The sequence below is a fragment of the Vicia villosa genome, linkage group LG3 (genome assembly GCF_029867415.1).
Source record: "Vicia villosa cultivar HV-30 ecotype Madison, WI linkage group LG3, Vvil1.0, whole genome shotgun sequence".
In the NCBI taxonomy this organism is placed as follows: Eukaryota; Viridiplantae; Streptophyta; class Magnoliopsida; order Fabales; family Fabaceae; genus Vicia; species Vicia villosa.
Genome location: NC_081182.1, coordinates 66,539,903 through 66,563,994, shown reverse-complemented (window position 1 = coordinate 66,563,994; position 24,092 = coordinate 66,539,903). Strand labels below are relative to the sequence as shown.

At 34.3% G+C, this 24,092-nt stretch overlaps 1 protein-coding gene across 1 annotated transcript; it reads right to left on the bottom strand.

The window, feature by feature from the left end:
* Positions 1 to 5,478: 5,478 nt before the first annotated feature.
* Positions 5,479 to 7,112, bottom strand: LOC131656007 (protein JINGUBANG). The gene has a single exon (XM_058925793.1). It carries the CDS (start codon positions 6,965 to 6,967, stop codon positions 5,717 to 5,719), a length of 1,251 nt encoding a protein of 416 aa, XP_058781776.1. The 5' UTR covers positions 6,968 to 7,112; the 3' UTR covers positions 5,479 to 5,716.
* Positions 7,113 to 24,092: the final 16,980 nt, after the last annotated feature.

Sequence of the window (24,092 nt, the reverse complement as noted above, 5' to 3'; positions counted from 1 at the left end):
GTTAAGGGCTTCTGACTGCCCGTCGGATTGAGGGTGATATGCCGAACTCATTGCAAAAGTGGTGCCATGTAGTTTGAATAAGTGCTTCCAAAAGTTGCTTGTGAAAACTTTGTCGTGGTCAGACACAATTGAAAGGGGCATGTCATGAAGTTTAACCACATTGTTCATAAAAACTTCTGCCACTTTCTTGCTATCTTAACCAGATTTTAGAGGGAAAAAATGGGCATATTTTTTAAGCCCATCCACGACAACCATGATCACAGTGAAACCATGAGATGGTGGCAACCCGGTGATGAAATCCATAGCAATATCATCCCATATTTGTGACGGAATCGGAAGAGGTTGGAGCAGTCCAGTGGAAGAGATGTGTGAGTTTTAGCTTGTTGGCACACGACACAGTTTTGAACAAATGACTTGATATCATCCCATATTGTATGTGTAATTCCCGAATGACCTCCAACCGGGGAAGAGTGGAATTCCTCTAATATGTGTTGAATTAAGGAACTGGAGGCGGGAATAACCAAACTATTCTTCCAATATAACAAGCCTTCTCTGACACAGTAGTTTGGGTCCAACATAGAGTGATCTAGGTACTGTCAACATTGAGATGAGGATCTTGTTGTAAAGCACTACGAAGATCGGTTAAAAACTGGGTGTGAGGTTCAGACCAAGCTACCAGACAGATTCGAGATAAAGCATCCGCAGCGAGATTATCCTTCCCGGATTTGTACTCAATGGTGAAGTCAAAACCAATAAATTTATGGAGCCACACCTGCAGTTCCGGGGTCTGTAAATTGTGTTCTAGGAGTGCCTTGAGACTCTTTTGATCTGTCCGAATGATAAACTTATGACCCAAATGATAGTGACGAAATTTGGCCAAGGCTTCGATGATTGCTCTAAACTCCCTCACATAAGCGGATTGTCTAGGTGCAGTAGGACCCAATTTCTTAGAAAAAGATGCTATTGGATGACTCTGTTGGCTTAACACAGCTTCCACACCAGTACTAAATGCATCAGTTTCCAATAAGAAAGGTTGTGTAAAATCCTGTAGGGCTAAAACCGGTGCAGTAATAACAGTTTGCTTCAACTGATCAAAAGCAGAATCAACATTCTCATCCCAATGGAAAGCATCTCTCTTCAATAGGTTAGTTAGAGGCAGAAATAATAGAGTAGGATTTGATAATCCTACGATAATATCCGTTAAGGTCAAGGAAACCCCTTAGTTGCTTCAAATTCTTGAGTGGAGGCCAGTCCAAAACTGCCTGAACCTTGCCTTTGTCCATTGATACTCCATTACCTTACTCGGTGTGGCCCAAATAATCAACTTCTAGCATTCCAAAGGAGCATTTGGAGAGCTTAACAAGCAGCACATGTTGTTGGAGTGTATGGAGCACTCTTTCTAAATGATCAAGATGGGCCGTCCAAGTAGGGCTATAGATCAAAATGTCGTCGAAGAAAACTAATACAAATTTTCGAAGAGCAAATTGAAAGTCCTCATTCATCAAACATTGGAGGAAGCCTTGCACACTGTTTTGCTATTTGCTTTTTCTTTTTCTTTTCAGCAGTTAATTCCCAGTAGTTCAAATGTCAAAGGTTGTTAGTTAGAGAGCGCGAGGACATGTGTTTTTGCCGTGTGGCCACAATGCAAATTGAGGGGGCTGTGGCAGCTTAGTGTCTTCTGCCATCAAGATTGGATTTGGTCGGCCTCGAACTCTGTTTGGTGTTTGGTGTCTTTGCAGTAGCTGCTGTCTTGTATCTGTACTTGAGTCGTCATGCCCGGATTGGGCAAAAATGGATTTGCTTGGTTGTTTGAAATATATGTGCTCATAGCTTTGTCGCATGAATTTTTTGGTGGTTTCAATTGAGTGCGATTTCAAGCCGAGTTGACTTGTCGTCAGAAGGACCTAAAGATAGCACATCGGTACAGTGAGTTGTTTTTGCAATTAGTAGTTGCGCTGTTGCAACAAGGAGAAGGTTTTGGCGGTGATCGAAACTTGTTCTCCATCGAGCACCATAGGAGGATCAACAACTATATCAGTCTTTCCTAGGCTCGAGCTCCTAGGCCCTTTGGTGCAGGTTGAATGGTCTGATTAATTAAGGCCTGTTCAAAATTATGGTATCGTTCTTGGTGGTGGCAGAGGTGGAAATCAGTAGTTTGGTGGATCTCTCTCTCTGACAGAGATTGGAGAGAAGTTCCTCTTCCCAGCCAAAGAAAGACAGCCTCCACTAAAAATTCCAGACAAATTTACCTCCCACCAAAGATCAAATCTCTCATACACTCTTTTTTTCTAGTCGGAAATAAGAAAAAGCCTATAGAAAAGACCCTTCAAGGGAACACTCCTCACCTAGGTAACAAGACCAGACCCAGCCTTCTTCCTCATACCCTCCACAAACTAATCAGAGGTATCTCTCTCTTTGGAATCATAGAGGGACATTTCTTTTCACCAGAAAGAAAAAAACGATTTTCAGAGGATCTACCACCAATAAGGGAGAAAATAACCTGATTCTCATACTTTGCAGCAAGAATATCTCGTCACAATCCCGATTCTCTAGAGATATGCCTCCATCATCATTTCCCTAGCACGACAAGTCTAACTAACCAAAGATCACAAACCCCTAAACCATCTTTCATCTTAGACTTATACAACATATGACTATTTGATCCCGGAGATCTTCACATCTTATTTGAAACCACCCCATAAAAATCTATTATGGATCCGAACAATTCTTTTCCAAACTTTAACAGAATGTGGCGCTAGGAAGGCACTACTATGCTAGAGAGCAGAGAAACCAAAATCTGCCAAATAGAATCAAGGTGGGGGTGGACACCCATCTAAAGACCAAGATACCTAAAATGAGGGAGAATCGAGTTTACAATGAAGAAAATCCCTAACTAACTTCATAAACCATGGATCTACATTAACGCCAATCAGACAACTCTTAGAAAAATTAACATGGAGACCCGATGCAAGCTCAAAGATATGGAGAATGGCTTTGATTTCCCAAAGGTTCTCCACCTATTTATAGGCTTTTGGTAAAATAAACCATCCTAATTTACCTTTTGGCTGAGTTTTAATCACATGCAAGAGCATCGAGATCAGAATCGTCAGTGTTCAAGCTCCTCTCATGAGTCTCACCGAGATTTAGGCCAGATCAACGCCTCAATAAAATTTCACTCTGCATCATGAGGTGTTAAACAACAGAAGTACATATGATTCTGTTACTCATCTTGTTTTAGTGTAACTAATATAAATAAGTACAATTGCATTTGAACATAATATCCTACTGATGTGGAATCACAATATCAACACCATAATGAATAGATATAGTAATGATACTTGCAAATTGCAACTACTATGGATAATAAGCATGAACAAAGTGAAAGAGGAAAATCATAATCAATCCATAGTCAGTTTCCAATCTAATATGATATGAACTGCATAGAATCCTAGAATGCACATCACATACATTCACATACAGGTGATAATGTTCTCAAGTATTTTGCCAAAAAAATACAAGTTCCTAATTAAACCAGCTCCCTATAATGACGGACTGAGATGTTCGACCATGAAGAATATATACATCCAATCTTTCCTGTATCATAAGCTAACATGGATATGCATTATTTGTTTCTAACATTACAAACCCGATTGGCATTGCTCGATGACTGCAAAAGAGGAAATGTGTCCTCAGGAAAACAAGAATTATTAGGAAACCAAAATGAACACCTTGTTAACAACATTCTCATTAATTTGGACGGTTTACAATGATCAAATATATACAAAACCAGTAACTTGCATCATAAGCTAACGTGGATATGCATTACATGATTATTACTTACAGTTAAGTAACTTCCATAACAATCATTCTAACCGATTATAATTGAAAATTAACTGACTCTAACATACTAGCTAATTTCTATTGGCTTATTGGATTGATCAATTAATTACTCTCATACTTCAATATCCTCCACAAGTTAATGGTCTGTATATATCTATCATCTTCAACTTGAGCAAAAGTGTGTGTAATGGTTGAGGAAATCCGTGAAAAATTGTCCCCTTCATTCCTAGTATAGTTGTTGAGGGTGTAAATCAACCAAAACCTGAAGATACATGAAATAAAGACAATAATAAGCTATGTAGCACCGACACCTCTGAAAACATGCGTGTCTGTGTCTGTATCGGTATCAGACACTTTCACCGAAACTTGTGATTACGTTTAATTTATTCCTTCTTTCAAATTTAGATGTCTGTCTTATGTTTTTTTGTAGGTAGAGATGTCTGCTTTAGAGCTTCCTAAGTCAATATGTTTATTTATCACATGAGAAGGTACATCCAACAAACAAGGTTTATCTTAGGTTAGAAACGGAGGCACGTATGGAAAAATTATTACTACCTAACACCTCAGTTTCTTCTTCACACTCAAATAAAGAAAAATTGTTTGGATGTTTGATTTAATGGTTAACAATATCTTAGTTGAGTGATAACAATTTTGACAGGGTAATTTTGCTAAAGTTTTTTTTCTTTTTCTGGGTAATAACTAGAATATCAAATATCAATTACATTAAAATATTATTTACTTATATATATATTTTTATAGATAGTAGCTAAAATATTAATTAGACTAAAAAATAGTTTTGTCTACATATCCATTTTAGAGTGGTGACTATATTATCACCACAAATACAACTTAATTCCATGTTCATGAGTTTTGATCCTTCAAACTATAGAAATTCTTATAAAGATTAAAAAAATTATAATAATTAAGTTCTAGTAAAGGATATCAAATCATCACCACAAATACAACTTATTACCATCGTTCAAAATGAAATATTTTGGCTTTTAAGAATCTTAATATCCTCGTAAGAAAATAACTTCCATACTAGTTTTTACAAAATTCTACAAAATAAGTCAAGTGTGATTATTAAACTTGGCGTCGATAAAACAGTACCAAAACCTTAAAACTCAGATTAAACATAAATTACAATCCGAAAAAGTCTGTTGAATATATATATATATATATATATATATATATATATATATATATATATATATATATATATATATATATATATATATATATATATATATAAAATAAAATAAAAAAACTAATGGTTATTCTATTCCATTCTTGCTCCCGTGAGACAAACAAAGCAAAGCATTGTACACCTTTTTACAATTGTAGAAAGTTTGCTAAAATTGTCCTGTCTATCATGCTCAAAACTACTTCTTCTAGGAAACCTGTGTAACCATGTGGAATGTAAAAACAACACCTTAACCCAGTGGTGTCTCTTCAATTGTTACAAGTCTATATTAAAATTATAGAAATATAAATATATAAGTTGACTAAAACACTTAATAATTTATTATTTATTATTTATTATATATTATATATATAATAAATTACAAAAAATAATGTTTTTTAAATAAAAAAATATTTCAACAAATTGTAATAATACTCAAAAAGTCCAATTCTGTCAAGTCATATATCTCATAATAGAATATCAAGTTATAATATTTATATATTCACATTCACACCCAAACAGCTTCAATCAACCATAAACATTACTAGCTGAAAAGTCATACACGGATCATCATTCATAAGTCATAACCAATAAATAAGTTCTCATGGAGTTACTAACATGATTCTAAAATCACTTATTTGAAAAGCTGAGAAGAAAAACAGCTTCCATCTAAAAGTGAAAAATAAATAGATTTTACATAGCAGGAACAAAAATCTGCCAAACCTTAATGTCACAGTCCAAACTACTACTATAAACTAAAAAAGACGCTTCTTCTGATTCTGAATTATCATCACAGTTTTCAACCACTGCAGTTAAGCACTTAATTGAACCTTGATGTCCTTCTAAAACAGACAAACAACAATAATCTCTACCAACACCTCTCCAAATTCTTATGGTTTTGTCTGCTGAACCACTACACAACAAATCCCAAACAACAGCCAAACATAGTATAGAGTTTGTGTGTCCTCTTAACGCACCCACGACCACCATTTTTCCATCATCATCATCATCATCAGCATCAGCATCATCGTCTTTCTCCCAAACCAATATTGATCTATCACAAGCACCGGAATACAGAACAGATTCATCACTGCTCAAAACCAAAGCATTGATTCCTGAGTTGTGTTTCTCCAAGGTATCAACCAAACAGTGTTTCTGTTTATGTTTCTCATCATGTTGAAGATTCTTCCACACTTTAATTCTCTTATCAGCTGACCCACTGTAAACAACACCGTCGTAAGAAACTACAACCGCGTTTATAGCGTCATCATGTGCGTTTGTTATTGATTCCAAGCAAGTGAAGTCTTTTGTTCGCCAGATTTTGATTGTTCTGTCCCATGAAACAGAGTACAACAAGGTTCCATCTTTAGACAGAGCAAGTGAAGAAACAGTGTCGACATGATGAACCCACGTGCATTTTTTGTGTCTTCGAATTTGGACATGGTTTTTCGGGATTAAAATCTTGGAGGCACGGTCACCGAGTGTTGGAAGTGTTGCTAAATGGGTGTATTTTTGGTCGTTGGTTAGTTTCCAAACTCGGATTTTATGGTCTTGATGAGCACTGAAAAGGGTGTTTGTGTTTGTGTGTATGTTTGATTGGATAACTAAGGATTTAACAGCGCCTTTTCCTGCGACGACTTTGTTTGTTGAGTTTTGTTCGTCCGAGGTAGTTATGTTCCAGGTTGTGATTTCTCTGTCGGATGAACCGGTGAGGAGGAATTTACCGAAGAGGGTGAGAGAGGATGTGTAGGATGATGTGTTATGGGATTTGAGGGTTGTGATGAGGTGGGAAGTATGAAGGTGATTGAGATTGTGAGAGTTGAGGGAAGGAACAGAGAGGAGGCTGCGTTGTGAAGAGAGGGATGTTGACCCTGCAAGTTGGAGGGAGTGGTTGGAGTGAGATGAGGAAGAGGGAGTGTCATAGTGATAGTCCATGATTTTCATATGGTAAGGTAATGAAATCAAATTGGTATATGAGAGAAAGCGATATGGATTGTTATTATATATATTGATGAAGGGGTGGATTATATTATGTCATGTAGGTGTTGATATTTCAAACAAATGTAAATTGAAAATTGTACCAACAAGGGTGGAGTATAGTGAGGGTATAGTGAAAGAGGTTAAATCACGATTAATAAATAAAATCATAAAGGCATCCAATAAATCAGAAGTTACATGGAGTTGATATCATGGAATGTTCTATGAAAATGTTTGGATTATATCAAATTGGACTGATTTTTCAAAAGCAAATCAAATTGTATCACACAAAAGATTTTAGGTTTTATTGTAGTTTTAGGTTGGATTATATCATATTTTGGAGTGACTTTTTAAAAGTAAATCAAATAATTTTTTAATGCTGTTAGGTTTTATTTTAGTTTTAGTTAGGTAGGTTGGTATAGGAGATAGTCTTTACCATCTTCAAACTCAAACATATTTGTTATTTGTCTGATTATTTTCGGAATGAAAAATTGAGCTCAAACTCATCTTAAACGAGTTTAAATTAAGTTTGGATATTCCCGCTTCACTCACATCTCTCAGGTGTAATCTTTTTAATAGAAATAGTTTTTTTTTCTTGTTGAAGTGTAATCCAAATTCAACACATTTAGTTTTAATATTTGCATTTCAATTTAATTTGAGTTTCACTTAGTTGTTTTTGGTGGTATAAATACTAAAACTTCAGTTCAGTTAGAGAGAATTCACTTTTTTAACCGTTTTCAGAAGAGAATTCATTTTCTAACCATTTTCCAGTTTGAAAGAGATAGTTAGTTAGAATTTTCTCTCTTCTTCATCTTCATCTTCAACCTTGTGCACAATCAAGTGATATCTAGAGCTCCGGTTATAGTCACAGGGAAACACAAGTGTACGTGAGGCTTGTGTGATTGAGTTCTACTCATTTAATTAACAGTGAATAGAAGATCAGAATTGGAACAAAATCACATTTCTTGATTATGAGGGATTGAGAAACACAAGTGTTGGTGAGATCTGAGTGAATTTACACAAGAACGAAGATGAACGGCAAAAACGGTAGTTTGAACACAAAGCTTCCAGTATTTGATGGAAAGAAATGGAATCAGTGGATGATTTAGATGTGTGTGTTATTTGGTGCTCAAGATGTTCTTGATCTCGTAAATGAAGGTAACACGCTGGTTGCAGTAGATGTAATCGAAGCGTAAAGAAACGCACAAAGAGAAATGAGGAAGAAGGATCAGAAGGCGTTGTTCTATATCCATTAGTGTGTAGATACAAATGTGTTTTAGAAGATCGCTGATTCAACAACAACAAATGTTGCTGAGACACACTGGTACGGTGCTACGGCAGTGATGCATCATTGAAGAAGGTGAAGCTTCAGAGTCTACGTAAGCAGTATGAGAATCTCAACATGAAGAACAATGAGAAGGTACCAGATTACATCTCCAGTGTGATTGTGGTCACCAATGAGATAAAAGCTTGTGGAGAAACGCTCTCTGAACAAGTTATTACTAAGAAGGTACTGAGATCACTTACTCCTCAATTTGATTACATTTTTGTAGCAATTTAATATTCTAAAATTCTCAGCACCATCAGAATTGAAGAGCTACAGAGTAGTCTACAGAGAGGTAGAGCACGCTCTGAAAGCGTCTTCAGGTAAGAAGAATTAGAAGAAGACTTGGTCAGAGGCCAAGAAGAGACATGGTGGTTCTCAGAAGTCAGAAGCCTCCAACTTTGATAAGAAGAAACATCAGAAGGGAAAAGAGAAGTTTAAAAAGAGAAAGGTTCAGTGTTACAACTGTAATAGGTTTGGCCACTTTGTAACTGACTGTTTGTCAAACAAGGGAAGGAAGTGGGAAGAAGCAAACATAGATAGAGGACATTTTGATGATGAACTGGTTCTATTTATGGCTTTTGAATTTGATGGTGGATATTTGATAGACTGGTGGTATATGGACACTGGCTGCTCAAATCACCTAATTGGAAACAAATAGTGGTTGATTGATTCTACCTCTAGAAAGAGGACAAAGATAAGATGTGTTGATGATAAGTACCTTAATGTTGAAGGAATGAGAAATGTCAAAGTTAGAGTGAAGAGTGGAAAAACTATTCTGAACAAGAATGTTTGGTATGTTCCTGGTATGAAGAGAGATCTGGTGAGTGTAGGTCAGCTAACTGAGAAAGGTTTCTCCGTAACTATGAAGAACAATCTCTTGAAATTGTATGATTCTGATCATAAGTTGATTATGCAATATGAGCAGGGAAGCCACGGAACATTCAAGGTGAATATGGAGACAGTTGAAATTAAATGCCTTAGAGCAGAAAATTGTGAAGGTGACAGTGAGCTGTGGCATAAGAGATTAGGGCATTTGAACTTCAAAAGCTTAGGGCATCTGAGTTCTAAGAAGCTGGTACATGGTATTCCTAAGATTGTGAAGCCTGAGAAGTTATATGAGATATGCATGAAAGATAAGCATCCTAGATTCCCATTTGCATCAAAAGTGGCTCTAAGAGAAAAGCATGATTTGTGAGTGGTGCATTATGATGTATGTGGGCCATTTGAAGTACCTTCACTTGGAGGAAACAAGTACTTTGTGTATTTTGTGGATGAGTTCACAAGAATGACATGGGTGGCACTCATCAAGTTTAAGCATGACGTGTTTGCTGAGTTTCAAAGGTTTAAAGTGAAGGCTGAAAAAATAGAGCGGTCAGAAGCTGAAAGTCTCAGAACTGGTGGTGGAGGTGAGTACAACTCTATAGAGTTCAATAAATACTGTGAGGATAATAAAATTGAGCATGAGATTATTGCTCCATATACTCCACAACACAATGGTCTTGTTGAAAGAAGAAATCAGACTTTTCTTGATATGACAAAGAGCCTGATGAAAAAGAAGAAGCTCCCTCACACCTTATGGGGTGAAGCTTTTGCCACTACATCATATGTGCTCAACAGGTGTCCAACCAAGAAGCTAAAAGAAATTATTCCTTTTGAGAAATGGACTAGAGATAAGCAAAGTATGAGTCATTTCAGAGTATTTGGTTATGTTTGTTACAAACATTTTTCAGGTGATACTAGAAAGAAGAAGGATGATATAAGCAAAGTAATGTTGTTGATTTGGTACCACAGTACAGGGGCTTATAAGCTTTATTGTCCAATCACTAACAAAGTTGAAGTCAATAAAGATGTCATTATGAAGGAAGCATAAGTGTTGGGATTGGAGCAAGTCTTATCAAACTCTGGTGCAGTGTTGACACCAGAGTCAACCGCTGAAGGGGATTCTGCCTATGAAGATGAGTTTGAGTCTGGAGGTAACTCTGAAGCTGAAGGAGACTCTGAAGATGAATCTAATTTTGATCCAGATTTTTATAGAAGCAAAGTAATGTTGTTGATTGGGTACCACAATATAGGTGCTTATAAACTTTATTGTCCAGTCACTAACAAAGTTGAAGTCAACAGAGATGTCATTATGAAGGAAGCAAAGGTGTGGGATTGGAGCAAATCTCAATCTAACTCTGGTGTAGTGGTGACACCAGAGTTAACCTCTGAAGGGGATCTTGCCTTTGAAGATGAGTTAGAGTCTGAAGGTAACTCTGAAGTTGAAGGAGACTCTAAAGGTGAATCTGATTTTGATCTAGATTTTGATGATGATCCAGACTCTGGGGTAATCCAACCTCTGACGATGGTCATACATCTGATAGTGGAACTTCTAAAGGTATTCTAGCTTTTGATATGGTTCCAGCATCTGAAGAAGATTCTTAACAAGTTTAGAGGACACAAAGAATCAGACGGATATCACAAATATTTGCAGAGTTTGACATGTTGCAAGATACTAAGATAGACTTTGAAGGAGAAGTCATTAAGTGTTCCATATTAGTAGACTTTGAACCAGGTAGTAGTGAAGAAGCTCTCAAGATGAAAGTATGGTTGAAGGCCATGAAATAAGAACTTGAGGCTATAGAAAGAAACAAGACTTGGGAGTTGACTGAGCTTCAAAAGAACAAGAAAGCCATCAGTTTCGGATGGGTTTACGAATTGAAACTAAATCCAGATGGATTAATTAGTAAACATAAAGACAGGTTAGTAGCTAAAGGATTTTTACAATATAGTCTAGACTACTTTGGAGTGTTTGCTCATGTAGCTAGACATGAAACAATCAAATATGTGAAATCTTCCTTTATGAATGGTCCTTTACAAGAGGAAGTTTATGTTTCACAACCTCCCGGATTTGTGAAAAAGAATCAGGAAGGGATGATGTATAAGTTGCATAGAGCCTTGTATGGACTGAAACAAGTTCCTAGAGCTTGGAATCTAAAAATTGATTCATTTTTCAAGCTTCAAGGACTCGGAAAATGTGAGATGGAGTATGGGGTTTATGTTCAGCATACCTCTGAAAGCAATATGATTAAAGTGTCTCTATGTTGATGACATATTGCTAACAGGGAGTTGTTCAAACGAGATTGTCAAGTTCAAGAAGGTTCTGATGAATGAGTTTGAGATGACTGATGTAGGAAACGTGGTATTTTTCTAGGGATGGAGATTCTCTACTCTAAGAAGGGTATAATTTTGCATAAACTAAAGTGTGAACTTGAGCTTCTGAAGAGATTTGAGTTAACAAATTGCAATTCCGCAATCACACCTGTTGAAACAAATCACAAGCTGGATTCTAATATTGAGGGGGATGATGTAGATGCTACAATTTTAAACAGTTGGTTGGCTCATTGATATATATCTGTAACACCAATAGTGATATATGTTATATAGTTGGAATGGTGAGTAAGTTTATGAATAAACCAAAATAGTCACATTACCAAGCTGCTGTCAAGATACTGAGGTATATTAAGGGGAATCTAAGGTATGTAGTTTTATTCCTTTCTGGTGCTAAATTTGATTAACAATTGATATGATATTCATAATTTGATTGGTGTGGAGACAGAGTTGATAGAAGAAGTACTTCTGGATATTTCTTCAAGTATCTGGGAAGTCCCATTTCGTGGTGCTCCAAAAAGAAACTTGCAGTTGCCTTGTCAACCTGTAAAGATGATTACATTGCAGGTGCTTTGTCTGCGTGTCAAGTTGTTTGGATTATGAACTTATTGTAGGATCTGAAGATCAAGGTGAGAAAGTATGTGAGATTGATAATTGACAATAAATTTGCTATAAGCCTTGTCAAGAATCCAGTGCTTCATGGAAGAAGCAAGCACATTGAAACGAAGTTCCATTTTTTGCGCAATCAAGTTCAGAATAGAGTACTAGAAGTTGTTCACTGTAGCATTCAGAAGCAACTTGCATATGTTTTGGCTAAAGCTATCAAGACTGTATGCTTTATCCAATTAAGGGGTGGAATTGGTGTTATTAATTTTTAGTCTATAATATGGATTAAGGGATGGTGTGGAAGTGTAATCTAAATTCAACATATTTAGTTTCAACATTTGCATTTCAATTTAATTTGAGTTTCATTTAGTTGTTTTTGGTGGTATAACAAATGAACTCAGGTTTCAATTAGAGAGAATTCACTTTTGTAATTGTTTTCAGTTTGAAAGAGAATTCACTTTATAACCGTTTTTTCAGTTTGAAAGAGAAGGTTAGTTAGAAATCTCTCTCTTCTTCATCTTCATCTTCAATATTGTGCACCTAAAACTCTTTAATATTATTACAAATTAAAAAAGTAAAACAATAGTGAAAATTTCCAAACATGTGTTTCAAATAATAAAGTAAAAACTAAAATACAAAAATATTGACGATACAACTGATATTCTAAATTATTAAGACTAAATAATAAAATACAAACTAATATAAAATGGATGCGAGTAGGTACTAGTGTCTCCGTTATCTAACATGTCAGCTGTGAATGGGTATTTAGAGTAAAAGAAAACTATGATGGCAACATCAAAAACTATAAAGTCAGATTTGTTGAAAAAGGCTTTCATCAACAATATGACCTTGATTTTAGTGAGACTTGTTATGAAGCCTACAACAATTCATGTCATCTTAACTTTGGAAATAACTTATAAGTGGAAAGTTTAATAAGTGAATATCAATAATGCTTTTCTCAATCGAGAACTTTAAGAGAAAGTGTACATGTAAAAATCTTTAGGTTTTGAATATGATATCAAATCTCTAGTATGCAAGTTGAATTAACCTTTATATGGCCTTAAACAGTCTCCAAGAGCTTGGTATGAGAATCTTCATCAATCATATTCCATTTTTACTTCACCTCTAGTAAATGTGAACACTCTTTTTATCTATAACCACCAAGGTGTTACACTTTATGCATTTGTCTATGTTGATGACATACTGATAACAAGATTTTCTTCTATTCATATTCATGACCTGATCTGCGAGCTTCATGAAAAGTTTGCACTAAACAAACTTGGAAGACCAAAATATTTTATTGGCCTTAAGGTTAAGTACCAAAATAAATGGCTCTCTTATTCTGAATAATAAACTAAATATATCAAGTATATTGTTTCTAAGGTTAATATGGTTGATGAAAATGGATTACATTCTCATATGTCCTTTCATTGTAAACCTAGCAAGTTTGCGTTTAATTTTATGCATGATCCCTTCTTCTACAAGTTTGTGGTTAGAGCTCCAAAATTTTAAAAGAGGTATATATATATATATATATATATATATATATATATATATATATATATATATATATATATATATATATATATATTACATAACCATTGTTTTGTTCTAATAATAACATGACACTTTGTTTAAGTTTCATTTTTGAATTCGGAAATAGGCAATGTTTCATGAAGTGTTATAGTAAGCAATCAAAAATAGGCAACACTTTTAAAGTGTTGTAGAAGGAGAAAAGTTACAACACTTAGTAAAAAGAGTTGTTGAAAGGGTGTGTTTCATCAATGATCGCAACCTTGTGAAACAACACTATTTGGCCTATAAATTAATCATTCGAGATTCAGAAAATTAATAACGTACAATATATCTTCATCATAGAAGATTTTATGTTTTCATCTTCCTCACATTTTAGTTTTTATCTGTCTTGTGCAAACTCGAAATAGTTTGAATTATCCTGAGTATTACTGCATGCAGACTTTAAGAAAATTTACAGAGTGCTTGAAATACTATTAGGAAAGTGATTAAATTCACGATTCCGGTCTTGATCCATTTAACTTACAATAAGCTTCTAACAATCTAATAGAATCTCAAATAATGGCTACCGAGGCCTCAGGTACAACCATCAAAGTAATGAACTAGGACCTTGTTAAGTTGGACAATTTAAATGGGACAAACTTCACTCGCTGCCAAGACAAGATGATATTCCTCCTAACTAAATTAAAGGTCTTTTATATCTTAGATCCTTATTTGGAATTGATTCTAGTATAACAAGAAAATGATTTCGATAAACTAAAAAAAAAGAAACGAAAGGAGAATGACCAGTTGAGTCGTGAACATATTCATGATCTCTACGTAGATTATTGTCATTCTAATAAAAACCCTAACCTCCTTTCTTTTTCCTCTCTTCTCTTTATTTTGTTAATAAAAACCACAAATTTGAAGATATGAATAGATATTTAAAATAATATTAATACATCGAGTTAATACTAATATAGGAAAAGATGAAAGAAATAAAATGTTTTCCGATGTCTCGACAATATATTGCCAAATGTAAATGACCCCATAAATGTCATCAAAATCTACAGCATAACCATCCTAGCAACAATAAAAAGTTCCCTTTATTTTACGGTTGTTGGTGGCAAGTCTAATATGGTAGATTAAATATAATACAACTGAATCGCACAAGAACGGTCCTTAGTAATGCAACAATTTCTTAATATTGATTGTCGAATGAAGTGTTCAACACTTGTAGGAATTGGAGTTTTTTTCTTTACAAAATCAAATTTGTCTAGATTGAAATCTCAATTGAAATATGCCACCATTATATCTAGGTTTTATCTCATAGTAATTAAACTACACTGTTAAAGATTGACCAAGATTTCTATCGTACACAAATGTGTGCTAACATCTTTAAGGAATTTCACCATAATTTGACCAAAACCAATATAGTATCCCTTGAAATGTTTATTATCAGGTTTCAACTTTTCCTTTTTTATACTTCTGACTAGTTTATTATCCGATAATAACACTTTAATTTTTCTACGTATATTTTATAGAATCTTTTTATGGGAGTAGAGTTTCAAATTGGTTCCTTCACTGTGGCCAGAGATATTCAATAACTGTGAAAAATGGTTTTGAATATTTGCACATGGAAAATATGATCATTGGTTTTGTTCTCTATTTTTTCTTGGAGATGAAGATATGGATGACACAAAAATGGTAGGTAGTAGCAATATATACAAATTAAGTTATATATATGATAGTCATGATTTTAGACCCTCCGATTATCAATTAAACGTCATGGTGAAAGAGTGTAGAATTCGTTCTCTCTCTCTCTCTCTCTATATATATATATATATATATATATATATATATATATATATATATATATATATATATATATATATATATTACTAAGGAACCAAATGCAAGCAAAGCTGCACAATAATTTACTTTAGTAGTAAAACAAACAAAAGAAGATGGATGGCTACTTGTTACAAGTAAGAAAATTTTTATTTTTTGAATAAATTGTCTCTTCACCAATAATATTTATGTTGAAACCTTTAAATGTTGAAATTTTGGGATTTTTAAATTCACAAAGCTTAAGTACTCTAAATTGAATACTTTTGTGACTTTATGTGGATTCCTTGATACATGTTTTGAAGTGTCTAGCATCAATAATTCAGCATATGTTAATTTCTTTTGTGTAAGTGGGTGTTTAAAAGGAAGTGGCATAGTGATCGTACACTAAACACATACAAGGCTAGATTAGTAGACAAGGATTTTAGATAAAAGGAAGATGTTGATTATTTCGATACATATGCACCAGTAGCAAGGACGGCGAAAATTAGAGTATTGTTTGCATTAGATTCTTTGCATGGATTTATAGTTCATCAAATTGATGTCAAAGCGGCATTGCTAAATTGAGATCGCAATGAGTAGATTTACATGGAGCAACCAGAATGTTATGTGCTTCCTAGAAACGACTAAAAGGTGTGTAAGCTTATCATATCATTGTATGAATTAAAACAAGAAGTGAAACAATGGCATCAAAAGTTTGATTTTGCCATACTTTCAAATGGATTTGCTCTTAATTCTTATGACAAGTATTTGTACACAAAGGTGCGTGAGAACATTGTGATATTCATTTTTCTCTATGTTGATGACATGTTGATTGTTAGCAACAGGGTGAATGGAGTTTTAGAAACTAAGAGGTTTGTAACTTCCAAATTCAAGATGAGAGATCTTGGACTAGTTCACACTATTTTGGTACTCAAAATAAAGAGAAACACTGGGGTTATGAACTTAGTCAAACACATTATGTTGAGAAAATGCTTGATAAGTTCAAACACTTATGCTTCAAGGAAGTAAATACTACATGTATCCAAGTGACAAGCTTCAAAATAATAATGGAAGAGTTGTGGCTCAATTGAAACATGCAAGTGCAATTGGTTGTCTAATGAATTTAATGCAATGTACGGGACCCGACATAGCATTTGTAGTTAGTAAAATGAGTAGATTTACTAGAAATCCAAATGGTGAGCATTGGAAGACCATCATAAGGATTTTATACTGTATTTTGAAAACCAAAAGTCTTGGCCTTTATTATGGAAGGTTTCTTGCCATACTAGAGATATACCTATGTGAGTTGGATATCGAGTGTTAGAGATCATAAATCTACAACTAGATGGATATTTACACTAGCTGGAGGTGCAATTTCTTGGAAGATCAAGAAACAAACATGCATTACTCTTTCAGTCATGGAATCAAAGTTCGTGGCTCTTGCTTCCGCTGGTCAATAAGCTAAATGTTTAAGGAACCATATGTTGGAAGATCCATTAGCTAAATTCAATGTTTCATAGGTGTTGATACATTGTGATAGTCAAAGCCATTATATATAGAGCATTCAATGAACTGTATAGTGGAAAGTCCAGGCACATAGGTATTAGAGATTATTTTGTGAGAAAATTGATTGAGGATGGAATCATTGATCACTCACATATATACCTTTGAACTATAATTTATCTGATCCATTTACTAAACCACTGGTCAGAGATATAGTAAAGACTACCTTAAGAGGTATGAGATTGAAACTCCTTGAGTAAGATTTCATACAACGGAGGCAAATCAATCTAATGTTCAGAAAACATTAACCTCAAGATTCAATGGGTAACAACAAACTGTTAATTTGAATGTTTATGCAACATTAAGTAATAATGTTGAGTATTGCATATGAAGGATTGAGTTTTGTAAACTCTTAATGAAGTTCAATATTGGGGATATATATCTCAAGTAGATGCAATATTAACTTCACCTACGTGAATTTCGAGATGTTGTCGTCTCAAAGTGAGAATTGGAGTTTCTCTCACGATAAATTCACGAAACTATAAAAGCACATGGCCATAAATAGTACTAGGCAGGAGATGTAGGTGAACAAATATTAACGAGAGAGAGAGAGAGAGAGAGTGTGTGTGTGTGTGTGTGTGTGTGTAAGGTAGCATCGGTAAAATTACAATGGATAACATGTTCAAAGAATTGCTACCAAAAAATTTCGATTAGACTTTGTGTTGTCTTTACTAAGGTTAAGTTCAAATCAAAAGATACTTAACTGTATTAGTATTCTTTATTTCTTTTTTTGGAATTGGTCTTGTCATTATTAGAACAAGTGGGAGATTGTTGTAATTATTAATTATTAAGGAAATTAATTAAATACATAATCATTGTTGTGTTCCAAGAATAACATGACATCTACTAAAGTTTTTTTCTTAATTCAGAAATAGGCAACATTTCGTGATGTGTTGTAGTAAGCAATCAGAAATACACAATACTCCATAAAGTGTTGCAGTAAGCAATTGGAAATAGGCAACACTGAAGTGTTGCAGTAAGCAATTGGAAATAGGCAACACTAATAAAGTGTTGCAGTAAGGTGTGTTTCATGAAGGGTCACAATCTTGTGAAACAACACTACCTGGCCTTGATCATTCTGGATTAATAAAATTAATAACATAAAATTTATCATCTTCATAGAAAATTTATATTTTAATATTCCATACATTCGAGTTTTTAACTGTCTTGTGTAAACTCAAAATAGACTGAATTATCATGATCATTCATGCGTATTCAGAGGCGAAGCCAGAAAAAATATATAGCCTAGGCAAAAAATTTAATGACCGGAAATTGTTGTCTCAATTACTTTATCCTCAAAGTCGGCACTAAACTCTTCTAGAAAACATGAGTCCAATAGCATCTAAGTAAAAGCTATACTTTATACATAGTTTTCCCCCACATTTTAGAAGTAAATCCTTAGTTAGAGAATTAAATTTACTAACTTCATCAAAGTTTTTATTGAATAAAAAAAGCACATATTAAACCTTATCCCAAAGAGAAGCCAATTTCTTGACACCACCACATGCAGATTCAATTGAATGTGAATTTAGTAAAAGAAAACACAAGCACAAGGATTATAACTGCATTCCAAAAACAATATCAAATATAAACAAAGCAAAGCAACACTAAGTAAACACCAATAAGCAGCAACATACTGAATGAGAAAAGACACGCGCCATAATGATATTGTTATAGCGAGACAAAACTCAAGCAACATCACGTGTCTCCTCATGCTTACCCATTTGAATGTCATCAGGTCCTAAGTAAATAGCATGACCACTTAACAAAGAAAAACCCGTCTCAAATGAAATTGTTGTTCTCATGGAAGGCTTTGCAAATATGAGTAAGAAAATTAATAGAATCTTACTGAACGAGAAAATGGAGTGCATCTCGTTTAGACAATTTCCCATATGACCAACTTCTCACTTGGGAAGATGCTCCGTCGGCTCCAAAAACTTCCATCATCTTCCTGAGTGACGACATCAGCTTTTATCCACTGGCTCTAGAAACTTCCATGATCTTTATCATTACAAAAATTAGTAACCTCATAGAAGAGATACGAACACTTAGTGTGCAAGTTACAAAATGGCGGTAACAATTCAATATCAATTCATTAACTAGGAATCATATGGTTTTCACTCATTTGTTGGCTTCAACATGTGTTGGTACCCTTGAATTTAGGTCTGTTGTCGAGCCTATTAGTAGTATACAAGATGCACTTTCAAAGGATCCCAATTCACACTTCTTTCTTGCCTCTTGCACTAACATTGATACAAATAAAATTGAAGTGAGTAAAAATGATTTACCCTCCTTTAAAAAAATTGTACTGTTACTATGGAATGTTTATTGTCAAATATGGAAAGTCTATGAAATCACACCTTGGGACACAAGTACTCCATTTGAACAACTCTAGAGTTTGTCCTATCAATACTCACATGTGACTCAAGTTATAATTGTGATACACACTCTAAACCATAAAAGTCTCACGCTCTCGATTACAAATTGAGTTGATCACCGAGTATTTACTGCTTTAATATGATATAATAATGAAATGAATTTAGTGGCTTTTATATAACTTAAGCTAGCAAAGAATATTAAATAGAAGTGTGAAAAGAATGATAGGAAATAGAGGTGCAAAATTGAATTAGAGAAATAATGTACCGGTTTTTGAAATGCAATCCACATAGGTATAACTTACACATGTTTGATTTGAAAGATGTTAAACGGTTGATACCACACCAATTCTCCATCAATTTGCCAACCAAAATCGATCACAAGACGATAACAGCAACTCAGACCTGCAGCCAAGCGATTTCAACAGAGAAAAACAAAAGAACATGATTCAGGCATTTCACCGAACACTTGATGTAAATCAAGTGAAACGATAAATTCAGCAACAATTCTTCACCGATTCATAAACCACAACCTGTAACAATAGTGAATAACATCACAACAACGATTTCGCTTCAAAAATCGAGCTTAAAAGTGAAAGAAAAGGAAGAAGAAGAGAACCCGCGACGATTCGACATCTATACACGATCACTGTTCCGCGACTACTTCCTAGAGTAGTTTCGATTTCTTGAGTGAGGGAGAGACCATTGCGATAAGATTTTGAAGTCCAGGCGGAGAGAAAGAAGAGCCTGGGCTGCTGCCCTACCTGGCCGGGCGATGGTGTCGCCCCTGTGCGTGTTAACTTTAATACAATTTAAAGAGTACTTAAAATACTATTAGAAAAATGATTAAGTTCTCGATTCCGACCTTAATACATTTAACTTGCAATATATATATATATATATATATATATATATATATATATATATATATATATATATATATATATATATATATATATATATATATATATATATATATATATATATATATATATATATATTCACCTCTTTTAAAATTTTGGAGCTTTAGTTACCAAAAAAATTTAATGTATTTATTTTAGATCAATAATAGTACATTAATTATATTAAATTAATTTATAAAACACATTTTAAGAAAAAAAGTAAATAATTTAATGTTAGTTTTGCAATCTGGAAATTAAAACAACCATCATATTATTTGAATAAAAAAAGTAAGTAACTTTTACGAAATCACATTTGTATTCATTCAAAAGTCTTCACTAAAAAATTGACTAAAGCTGGATATGTATACTGTGCACCATTTATCAGGTGTCCTAATAACAGGGATCTGTCATCGGAGGTCCCCATTATGTTAGTTTGCCACTTTTTGTATAAAATTAAAAAGTCCTTTATGTAGATAATCCTCATGCATATTTTTGTGGAACCTTGTAACTCTTCTAAGAGCTATTTGTGATGAAAAAATTTAAATAACAATGTTTATAAAAAAATTACATAAAAAACAAGATTTTCAGAAAATTTACCAAAGTGTCTAAGTTTTGCAGGAGCCCCTAGAGTATACGCCAAACCATTTTGCGCATTAGTATAAATTTTCTTGAATTAGCCAATTCATTTGGCGTATATGTGTTTGTGAAAAGTAAAAAAAAAAAAAATCCACATTTGCGTCAAACCATATGGCACATACTCCTAATTTTTGTACTAATGCGCCAATTCATTTGGCGCATACTCTAGGAGGTCTTCAAAACCTAGACACTTTAGTAAATATTTTGAAAAACTTGTTTTTTTTGGTAATTTTTTTTTTAAACCTTGTTATTTAATTTTTTTTTTGGCTATTTGTCTTTTTTAATTATTAGTGTGTATATTTAATAGTCAATGAAGGATGGACAAACATGTAAGTGCCAATTTGTCAACAAAAGAACAAACATTTAAGTGCCAACTAGCTAGCTCGAGATCAACAATGGATGAAATGGACATTAAAATAAATGAAATAACACTTTAGTTAAACCTAAATTATGGATGGTAACCTCAATGACAGCCTCCACTATATTGGTTTTTTAAGCTTATAATACTACTTTGTCTCCATATACACATAAAGTATTTCTTTTTTAGATTTTAAATATAAATAAATATATTTACTGACTTTATTTATATACGAGAGGATCGTATCTAGGAAATTTGAGACCTAAGGCACTAAATTTTTTTTTCTCTTATCTAAATTACTCTTACGTATTTATCTATTTAATTTATTTTTTCTTTTTAATAAATAATTTGGACAAAACTATAATTGATAATATTTTAAAGAATGAAAATAATAAATGTAAAGGAAAAAGTTTCAAAAAATATCACTTTAAATTTCATATAGGAAAGAATGGAGAACTTGAATGAGATCCATAGTAACGAAGAGGTGACGCTTTAAACTTCATATTAGTTTTTATTTTAAAGGTGAGGGAAAATGTCACTTAAAGCTATAGACGGGATTAAAAAGAGGGGAAGATTAGGTGGAGAGAATGAGAGGGTGGTCGAGGTAAGTAGAGGTTGTTGGATTTCGTTGGTGTTGGGTGTAATGTGGTTGCAAGGATTCTTAGTTATAATATTAAAGGTTGAGGGAGTTTAATTAATGATAAAAAGTCTGATTGTGTGTAATCAAGAGACGAAGTTAGAAGTTGTGGAGGAATTTCTTGGGGTGGCACTATGAGGTACTTCAGAGATGAGTTTTTTTTAGGCTCTTATTCAAAGCTTTAGGGGCATTCTAACTTTATATGATATTAATTCGGTTAAGGCGGTCTTTTCGACCAACTTTGATCAAGTGTTGATGGTAAGCATGTATTTCAAAAAGATGAACAATTATTTTACGTGGGTACCATTTATGCTCCTTGTGAGGCTATAGGTAAAGAGTTGTTATGGGAGCAGCTACGTAATTTTATTTATAACAAGAGAAGATCTTTGAGGTATGTGTATGGGAATAACTTTGTACTTGCTAAAAAAATGTACAATTAGGAGCAACCCCTTGTTGCGTAAGGTTGTCTGAGGTTTTAGGGTTTAGGATATGCTAAGAGCTCGCCGATCTAGGAATTATGGAGAACTCCTGTAAATTTGTAATACCTTTTTTCTTCATTGAAACATATATTTATAGAAGGGCTCCTTAGGCTTGGGTCAAAGATCCTGAGGAGCGGTTTCCCTCTCTTTTGATCAGAGATGAGGAGTGGAAAGATTGTGTTCTTCCTATAATCATGGGAGATGTAGTTTATCCCTCCTTGACCAATTCCACGTGTGCCATGTATCATGTCAGCTGAATTAGGATGAAATGTGGCTTAGTTTTTGGGCGTCTAGGCCCAGTCCCATTACGACAACCAATTATGCATTTTAGGCTGCCAGGATCAGCTTTGGGTAGCTTGTGGTCAATTGTTGGGTGCTCGCCTAACATAGATGTAACTGACTTGGCTTTTGTCCTTTCATATATTCCTCCCAGGACCCAATAAAATTATCACAGTCCATGGTCCCTCAAGCACGAGGTCTTGGAAAAAGAAAAGTGATTTAACGATTCCAAATAGAGTTTCCTACAATGATTATTTCAAAGCTTTCCCGGGGAAGAATCCACCATGCACAGAGTTTGAGGGAGGTTTCCTCATATAAGACTTGGTTGAAGTCCCTCAGGCGTGAAGCCTGGGTTAGGTTATTATCAAACATGTAGATTTTATTCTACTAACTACCACTCCCCTGAGATAAATGGAGTGTTCAACACTCTACAACTAGATATTTAATCATTTTGGTGTTAGTTTTGTTCGTTAATAGTAAATAAGCATGGATACCTCCTAGGGAGGCCTTAGTTTGCACCCTATAAAGTCCATGCCCAAAATCCTCTTATGGAAATAAAGAAACCTTTTGATGTTGGTGCCTATTGGGTGACTCACTCCAATGAGACTTTTAGAGTCGAGTCCCTCAGGTGAGACCTTTGGAGTCGAGTCTCTCAGATATTGTATGGGGGAAGTCGAGTCTATTTTTGTGAGGATTTCAATTGTGAGTCGTCTGACATGGCATCAAGGATACTTCATTGAAGTTCCAACATTCAATAGCCTCATGGGGCAATAAGGATACTTCATTGAAGTTCCAACATTCTATAGCCTCATAAGGCGACAAAGATACTTCATTGAAGTTCCATCATTCAATAACCTCATAGGGCGACAAAGACACTTCATTTAAATTCCAGTATTCAATAGCCTCATGAGGTGGAAAGGATACTTCATTGAAGTTGTAATGTTCAATAATCTCATAGGGCATCAAGGATATTTCATTGAATTTCTAGTGTTTAATAGCCTTATAGGGTGTCGAGGATACTTCATAGAGCATCCAAGATTCAATAGCCTCATAAGGCGATGAGAATACCTTATTTTAGTTTCACCATTCAATAGCCTCATAGGGAGGTGTAGCGGTAAAAATGTGACTCGACGCGTTTTCACGCATTCGAAGTACAACAGAGTCGCCACCGAACTTTATTTATTCCAAAAGGAAAGGGAAAATATCGATAAAACCCACGAATTAAGAAAAGAAAGGATAAGATGGTCATCGCAACCAAATTTAGGTTCGGGAGTCGGTTAAGCAAGGGGAAGGTATTAGCACCCCTCACCTCCATCGTACTCGATGGGACCCATTTAGTTATTCTTGTGATTAATTGTTAGCTTATTATCTACTTGCGTTTATTTATTAGGTTGGAAAAAAAAGAAAGGGACAAAAAAAGGTTTTTTATTATTGTGCT